At 40.4% G+C, this 9,005-nt stretch overlaps 1 protein-coding gene across 2 annotated transcripts; it reads right to left on the bottom strand.

Annotated features, from left to right (window-relative positions):
• Positions 1–664: 664 nt before the first annotated feature.
• On the bottom strand, positions 665–7,826 carry lox (lysyl oxidase). Of its 2 annotated transcripts, XM_086029850.1 has the most exons (7): positions 6,338–7,826; positions 5,167–5,275; positions 4,085–4,216; positions 3,551–3,707; positions 3,368–3,463; positions 1,905–2,020; positions 665–780 (listed from the first exon to the last, which is right to left on the bottom strand). In XM_086029850.1, the coding sequence occupies exons 1-7, from the start codon at positions 6,882–6,884 to the stop codon at positions 774–776; spliced, it is 1,164 nt and encodes a 387-aa protein (XP_085885976.1). In that variant the 5' UTR covers positions 6,885–7,826; the 3' UTR covers positions 665–773. The 2 variants fall into 2 exon arrangements, with proteins under 2 accessions (XP_085885976.1, XP_085885977.1); XM_086029851.1 differs by lacking the exon at positions 665–780 and having other exon boundaries at positions 822–2,020.
• Between the last annotated feature and the right edge of the window lie 1,179 nt (positions 7,827–9,005).

Here is a 9,005-nt window from a genome sequence, read left to right as displayed (position 1 = left end):
AATGCCACTTTGCACGAGAACGTGACTGGACGTGGTTTTGTTATAGCTGTTGGCTATAAAAAGTACAATAATATGTTTTCTATCGATTAAAGTAAAAAATCAATCACATCATATTCGAAGTACTTTAGATTGAAAATTTGATTTAATCTATTTATTTTTGTATTTTTACTAGTGTTTAAGATACATTGTCACGTTTGCAGATTGGTCCGAGAAGTGAGCTTCGTCTTGCAAGACGATCTTCGAGGAGGGATTCCGTTAGACGGGTTTATTCCCTTTAGAATAAAAATAATGCCGATTAAAATATGGAAAAATGTGAGTGATTCATTTAAGTACTGTAGAGTGGAGTTGTGCCCTTCAGTGCATGCAATAGTTTAATGTGAATGAATTTAACGTGTTTGATGCGGCATGACAATTGGCCTCATGTCCTGCTGTATGTTTACGTGATTATAATTACCCTTTTAGCTTTGTGCAAGTATAATTACGCAAGTTTATGAAACTATAATTAGACTACATAATGACAGCCTGTCTGTCGAAAAGGCTTGCTGCACTCATTTCACGCAAACACGCAGCAGCAGCTCTCCCTATTGGTCACTGTGGAAAAAACACTGCCACGAGGAGCAACTCAAGACAGCTTTGGTGACGTGATCACAACCAAGGACTCGAGTTATAGTGCCGTCAGGTTTATTTGATGTTGGCATTTAAAATTCAAGTTAAATACAGTACATGTTGGTGTATTTCATATGAAATCTTCAAGTCAACTGTAGAGTTCAAACTCAGCTCCTGGAAGACCAACAAAGAAAGGTTAGCTGCTTCTTACACTTGCATGGCAGTGAATCTTTCAGACTCTACAATATTAAACTTGTTAAAACATGATTAAACTGGACTACAACAGATTAGACTGCACCAGACTAGATTACCCAACACTAGATTTTAATGTAGGTAAAAATGGACAAGAAAGGACTAGATTAAACTAGTCTAGGCTAGATTTAACTAGACTACACCAGACTGAACTAAAATTGACTAGATCAGGGGTGTCCGAATCCGGTTCTCGAGGGCCCCTGTCCTGGACGTTTCAGATGTTTCTCTTCTCCAACACACGTGATCTGATTTAAACAATCAGATCATCAGCAAGTTCTGCAGAAGCCTGAAAACGATCCTGATCATTGGAATCAGGTGTGTTGGAGGAGGGAAACATCTAAAACATGCAGGATAGGGGGGGCCTTGAGAACCAGAGTTGGTGACCCCTGGACTAGATAATACTAGACAACATTATATTAATCTGGTCTAGACTAGATTACAGTGGTCCAGACTACACTTCATTAAACTCTTCTGAACTAGACTGGTTTAATTAAATCTGGACTAGATTAAATTCGACTATACTGGGGGAAACTGACTACAATAAATTGGACTAGATTAGAAAATAAACTAGACTAGATTAACTACAATGGACTGTACTACACTAGAACTGTACTAAACTAGATCAAAATGGGTGGGACCGGACGAAATGTTATTGAACTAGACTGGACTAGACTAAAATGGATCAGTATACAGTATATTAACTGGAACTATATTAGATGAAACTGTAGTACGCTAGTTTGAACTATAGTAAACTAAACCAGTCTTGACTAGTTTAACTAGACTACCCGACATTTAACTTGATCAGATGGACTAGACTACATTAAATTAGACTAATCTAGATCAACCTGGACTAGACTAAACTCATTATAACAGGACAAAATGATATTACATCATGTTTTGACCAGATTAAATTAGAGCACTCTACACTGAACTGAACTAGACCAAATAAAACGGGTCTACCCTAGATTAGATTAGACCACGAGATATTAAACTGAATTGACTAGATGACATCAAAATGTGTGGATGAAGTGTTGTTCTTCCCTTACGCTGTGGTCTTGCATGCCGACATGTGGACAGCGTTTCCCGTGTAGTGAACATCACAGTGGAGCAGGTTGTTGTCAAAGTTCGATTCCTGAACTTTCTGTTTGGGATTGACGGTCACCTGACAACCACCAAAAAATAAAAAGTAAAAAACATCAACACTCTCAACCATCGCAGCATGTTGCTAATGTCGATAGCTAAAGTTAACACTGATGTACTTTCATGTAAGACTGACTGAGGTGCTATTGTTTTTACTTTTAGTGTTGAAGCAGAAGTCAAACCGTGAATATGTTCTATGCAGGCCCACTTGTTGAAACAAGGCATTCTGATTAATATTGTGTTTGTGGAATATGAGGTAAGCAGCAAAATCCACCCGCATCATGGCTCATCTTCAGAAAACAGGTGAGCTGTGACTGGTCGTTACCTGAGCCCTGAGCAACTGTGATGTCGTTTTCAGTCGTCAGAAGAGACAAAAATAGCCGCCCCCTGAGCTAGCTAAAAATGGGTGGATTAACTCATATTCCACAAATGCAATATTGATCAGAATGCCTTGTTTCAACTAGTGGACCTGCATTGAACATATTCTGGAAAATAATGTTTGGGTTGACTTCCCATTTAAGACTATCTTAAATTAGTCAAAGGTCCAATGTGTAGAATTTAGAGCCATCTAGTGGTGAACAATTAGAATGCAACGACCTAAGATTGAAGTGCGTGCATTTTGAAGCGCGTGTACTACGGTGCCTCAGAGAGACCACATGTCCTAAGCCTACCTCCGATTTCTTCATCAGAGGTACAAGCAAAATGTGATCACAAACGACTTGTAGTATTCCCTCAAGTGACAGAGTAAGTGCATTGCTTATATTACACATGCCGTAGGCATGATGTGGCGGAACTACGTTCGCCAACTTCGGGTACCCATAGCAGAAAGATGGAGGCGTCATATAGCAGGCTCCTGTAGGGGAGGCGCACCCTGTGTAATATAATTAGAGATTACTTCACCTACGATTATATTAAAAAAATGTACATTGATGTGTTTGAACATCTATTTTTTTGCATATTACTGAAATAATAGTGGATTTTCAAAACGAATGAACTTTGAAAAACCAAACCATTCTACACGCCGTCACTTTAACTTTGGACAAGACTAAATTCAATTGGTCTAGTTAGTCAAAATTCTAAGTGAAGTCATGGATTAAACCAGACTACGGTAGGTTATCCTGCATTAAATTCAAGGTTAAAATGGACGAGACTAAATTAAGATAAACTATTTTTGAATAAACTGGACGAGACTATATTAAAGTGGATTAGAGTACACAAGATTAAACAGGATCAGACGAGATTTAACTAGTACACTGGATTGATTTTGATGACAGTAGATCAAACTGGTATAGACCAGTTGAAATCGGAAACAACTAGATTCAATTGCACTTGTTTTTCCATTATTACGAGTAGGACTTGGACTAGCGACCTTGAGTTTGTATTTCCCGGGAGCCACGTCAGTGATGTCGATCCACTGACAGTCGATGTCGGCGTTGTACGTGTCGTAACAGCCTGGACTCAAACCCTGAACACGCGTGCACACAGTTGAATGGCATGTCAGAGTCCACGTTGAAGAAGAAGAAGACGTCAACCGGGTGAACGACGTGTTGACCTGCGTATGTGAGGTGCAGGCGTATCTCCGGTAGTATCCCGCCTCACAGGAAGTGTCCTCCAGACAGAAGCTGGCCTTGTGTCCTTCCGCCACCGCTTTGTTGGTCTCGGCGTCCACCAGCTCATACAGACTGAAATCGTCCATGCTGTGAAAGTGACTGACGCACCAGTCAGAACACAGCGCACATCAAACATGAAACTCGATTCAAACGAGACTACACTTGATTAAACCAAACTACACAAAAGTGCTAACAGGTGCGAACTGGTCAATTTTAGGATAGATTAGCTCAAACGAGCCTAGACTGCGGTAGAATAGTGCAAAATGGACTACACTAGATTAGGGGTTAAACAGGACTAGACAAGATTCAATTGGATTTTGCTAAACTAGATTAACATGAACTATAGGTAAAAGTATACTACACTAAACTGAAATGGATTTTTCTGCCATGGATTCATCTTTACCAGACTGGTTTAACTGTACAACACTAAACTGTCTTAATCCAGACTAGATTAACCTGGTTTTGTGTGTTCTTACTTGTGACAGCTGTGCCACTCCCAGGAGTACGGAGCTTTGCTCGGCAGGAAGTCAGCGGTTCCCTGGTTCTTTACACGCTGAGGGAACCTCAGCAGAACTCTCATGTCATTATCTCCAGCAGACCTCGCAGAACTCAACAACAAGGCAAGATAACAGTTAGCTTGGCATTCAACACTCAAGATCCTCGCTATCTGGTGGCATGAAGAAGGCACACAGTCGCGCGAGAACGTCATTACGGGGGATTGGGCTCATATAAACCAGATTACACTGCAATAGAATGTGTTCAACTGGATTGAGACTGGACTAATAGTGGATTAAAGTGAATTTAGACTGGAATAAAGTGTATTAAATTGGACTACAGTAGATTTGGACTGTATTGAGGTATATTTTAGTAGATCTAGACTGGTTTCAAACTGGATTCAAGTGAATCCAAGTGAATTAAAGTAAAGTGGATTCATGGAAATTGAGTCTGGATTAAAGTGTATTTAGACTGGTATGAAGTGGCTTTACACAAAATTGAACCGATTTAGACTGGATTAAAGACATTTTGTACCATATTAAAGTGATACAGGATTAAAGTAGATTAAGGTCTATTTAGGATGGATAAATTGGATTTAGACACTCAAAGTGATTAATACTTGATTAAAGTGCATTCAAAAATATTCAAACTAGATTAACCAGAGTTAGACTGGAATTAATTAAAAGTGGATTCAAGTGGATTCCGACTGTATTAAACAAATTAGATTTTGTTAGATTTAAACTAATTTAGACTGGATTGAAGTACCGGTAGATTTAGATTTGAAGTAGATTTAGTTGGATTGATCTGGTATTTCCCATAAATGGATTAAAATAGTTTTACACTGCATTAAAGTAAATTCAGACTGGATTAAAGTTCATTCGGACAGTATTAAACAGATTTAGACCAAATTAAAGTCGGTTGTACTATGTTTAACCACATTTGGACTGGATTGAAGTCGATTTGAATTTAAAGTAGATATAGTGGGTTTGAAGTGGGATTGAAGTTGACAAAAGTAGTTTTAAACTGGATTAAAGTGATTTGTGTTGCGGGTAGTGTGTCTCACGAGGCGAGGCAGTTCTCCTCAGCTGCACAGCGTAGGTTGTACATGGGAATTCTGTGGATGTATGAGCCCATTTGGATGTGGTATGCATCAGGAACCAGATCGGGAAGACCTGCACGCGGTGACATCATCACAGTGACATCGTCATTACATAGTGACACCATTCTGTTATCGTGATACAAGAAATGGTTATTAACTATAATAGTTTCTAAACAACTACATTCACATGTGTCAATACACATCATCATCACAGTCTGGTTCACTTTGATTGAGTCCTGATCCACTGAAGTCTCCTTGTATTGGTTTAGTTACCGGTAGGTTCATTTCGGTTCAGTTCAGTTGACATCAATTCAGTTTTGGTTCATTTAGGCACAGTTCAGTTTGATTCACTTAGTTTCGTTACACTGTGTTCAGGTCAGTTTTGTTTAGTTTAGTTCAGTTGAGTGTGATGCAGTACAATTCCCTTATTTTTTCAGTTCAGCCCATCTTAGTTCAGTTTGGTTCATTTCAGTACAGTTCAGTTTAGTTCTTTTCACTTTTCAATTCATTTGGGTTCAGTTCACTTTTGCTTATTTGGGTTTTCAATTCAGTTGAGTTAAATTCAGTTTGGTTCCTTCCGGTGTCAGTTCAGCTGAGTTCAGTTCTGTTTGGTTCATTTCGGTTCGCAGTTCAGTTTGGTTTGCAGTTCAGTTTCTTTGGTTCATTTTGGTTCATTTCGGTTTGCAGTTCAGTTGCTTCCAGTTCAGTTTGGTTCATTTAAGTATTCGGTTCAGTTCAGTTCAGTTCAGTTTAGTTTTGTTCATTTTGGTATTCAGTTCAGATCAGTTCCGTTTGGTTCTCTGAATTTAGTTTTTTTTTGTGTGCAATTTGGCACATTACAGCTCACTTTACTGATATGAACCAAACTGAACTAAACCATACCAGTTGCTGGAAATGAAACTGTTCATGATGACATTTCAGAATGACTTATGGGTAGAGTGCTAACTGCCATTAGGGGGCATATTTGCATGCTACGAAATACTGGGATGTATATACTGTATGCGCAGCTTTATGTCGATACAAGTTGCAGTCAGCCCCCCTAGTAGACCGGAGGTCTCGTTCCATCAAGAATAGTCGTTTTGTACAACATTTCAAGCCATAATGATGAGTTTTATATTAAGAAGACATTTCTCACCGTTCTGGTGGTACCTGGTTCCATAGCCGTGCCAGTGTCGGGTCCATGCCCTGGGTCTGTAATAGGAGTTGTAGTAGTTGTAGTACGGGTAGTAGTTGGATGCCTTGTATGGGTTGTATGGGTCGTCTCCGACCATCCTGTCCTCTCCAGAATCTGGTCTTGGGTTTGGTCTAGGTTCTGCACTCGGCTCTACTCTTAGGTCTGATCTTGGTGGGGGTCGCTGACGCGCTATAGCTCGTAACTGAGCGCCGCCATTAGCCGCGGGCACTCGTGGGACGACTCGGATTGCGACAGAGGTCTCGTTACCTCCGGCAAGGAGTACCACGCTGCTACTGGAGGAGCTCCTGCTCCGGGCGGGAGGCTGGTAGCGGGAGCCCCGACTCAGGATGCTGAAGACCTGTCCGTTGTGGCGCCAAGTCAACCCCTGCGTCAGCCCCCCTGCCGCTGCTGCCTGTGCCGCATGCTGCTTCTGCTGAGCATTGCTTCCACTTCCTGTCAGTAGAGAACAGCAGAAGAACACGAAGACGCATACAGCAACGTACTTCATCTTCTACGTCTTTTTCTTCTTGTGCCGCAGTATGCAGCTCGCAAGAGGTCTGAGGAGCGTGTGTGTGTGCGTGTGTGTGTGTGTGTGTGCGAGTGCGTGTTGTAGGGGAGGAGTTATCTCGACTTCCATGAAACAAGAAGGCAAGAAAATTCACAATAACTTTTATATAAATAATTGTTTTGCATATCAGAGGTGGGAGTAAGTCACATATGTAAAAGTGATAATTGTCAAGTTTTTAAAGCCCCTGTAAAGTGAAGACAAATGTTTTCAAATTTGACACAATAGAGAGAAGAGCGTTGTTAACAACTTTCACAAATATGAATGATTAAAAAAAAAAAAGCCAAGTATGTAAAGTGATGTATGATTATATAGTGCTGTAATGGTGATGCATCGCTCCTGAAGTACAATTTTTTTTTTTTGGGGCAATGTATTGCCACTGATGCTAACTGAAGCTGGGATGAAGCTGAAGAGTGAAGCAGCAGGAGCAGCGGCAGTAAAGTCAAGGGAAAAAAGGAGTGGATCAGGTTTTATTCCCAACTTTCCACACACTGTGCATTAATTATCTGTTCTTCCTGGTGTGTAATGAGTGACTTGACAACGACGACGATGATGATGATGATGATGAAGACGTGTTGTTGTCATGGGGTGTGCATGCACAAGGGAAAAGATTGATAGGCCGCCGTAAGGAGAAAAATGGAAAGAGGTGAAACGTCCTGATGAAAGTTGATCGTCAGGTAAGTCGGCAAAGTAACTTTCCTTTCTTAGGCTCCTTTTTTATGGGGTGGGGGTTCTCGTTTATGCCCCCCCAATCATGCCCCTTGCTGGGAGCGCGGGATGCTTTAAAAGAAAAGATGAAATTGAAGCACTTTCCTCCACCCACTGGCACGCTGTAAAACACATGCGCACACACACACACACACCCCCCCACATACACGCACACACGCACACACACATTCACAGCCACCCATGTGTTGAACACACACACACATGCACGCATACATGCACATACTTTATATCAATATGCACACACAAACACATATATATATATATATGTATATATATGTATATATATATATATATATATATGTATATATGTATGTATATATTTATATATATATATGTATGTATATATTTATATATATATATATATATATATATATATATACATATATGTATATATATATATATATATATACATATATGTATGTATGCCACATTTGTTGTTCAACTGTGTGTCGGCGTTGTTCGACCTCCGTGCGGTATGTTGCACTTCAACACTTCAAACATGCTAACACATGTAAGACGGCATCACCCCGATACAGTCATCGGGGGTAGAAGAAAGAAACCCGCTCAACACCAACAACTTATCCACTACTTTTAAGCAACCTGGATAAGTGAAAGCAGACAGAGCCAAAGATATGAATAATTACTGAAGCAATCGGCATATACATAGCAACATCCATGCGCCCATATGCTTTAGTCGAGGAGCCGGGCTTCACACGTTTATTTAACATGCTGGAGCACCGTTACAATGTTCCATCCCGGGCGCATATTAGCAAGACCGTGGTCATTGTCATATACAGTCGCACAAGATCCGTGGTGGAGCATGAGCTGTCCTCTGCTGCTCTTATAATGAAGTTAAAGTGACTAGTTGGCAAGTGCTACCTGACTTTATCTGCAACCTCATTCTATCCATACAAGAAAGGGTGTTTTCCTGTGTTTAATCTTTTTTTATCATTATTATTATTATTTATGAACAACCCTAATGTGCACGTTTTTATTGTATTTTTTTAATTTTTTTTTTAGAAGAGGGAATGTTTTTTGCTTTACAGCAAATTGAATTGTAGCTTGCTCTGTCAACCTAGTCTTATGCATTTGAGATTTATTGCTGTACCGAACCCATACCGAACCGTGACCCCCACACCGAGGTACGTACCGAACCGTGACTTTTGTGAACCGTTACACCCCTAATATATTGTGGCATCACAAGGGGACGCGTAGTAGAAGGATGCTACATTCCATTTCAGAGGCCGGTGCCACACCCCAAAATGGCTGACAATACAGACACTACAATTCCCAGCAGGCCTCATAACCCCAACAGGTGTGGCTGCTTAAGTCACT

The sequence above is a fragment of the Filicampus tigris genome, chromosome 5, assembly GCF_054856515.1.
Source record: "Filicampus tigris isolate MCC_2025a chromosome 5, RoL_Ftig_1.0, whole genome shotgun sequence".
NCBI classification, from domain to species: domain Eukaryota; kingdom Metazoa; phylum Chordata; class Actinopteri; order Syngnathiformes; family Syngnathidae; genus Filicampus; species Filicampus tigris.
This window is presented reverse-complemented; position numbering and strand designations above follow the sequence as displayed.

Bases quoted from the DNA above. Each gene is read 5' to 3' on its own strand.
- lox (XM_086029850.1), bottom strand. From the start codon at position 6,884: ATGAAGTACGTTGCTGTATGCGTCTTCGTGTTCTTCTGCTGTTCTCTA. The intron at 5,276-6,337 runs GTGAGAAATGTC...CACCGCGTGCAG, and splicing joins AACCAGGTACCACCAGAACG to GTCTTCCCGATCTGGTTCCT. The intron at 4,217-5,166 runs GTGAGACACACT...CTTGTTGTTGAG, and splicing joins GAGGAGAACTGCCTCGCCTC to TTCTGCGAGGTCTGCTGGAG.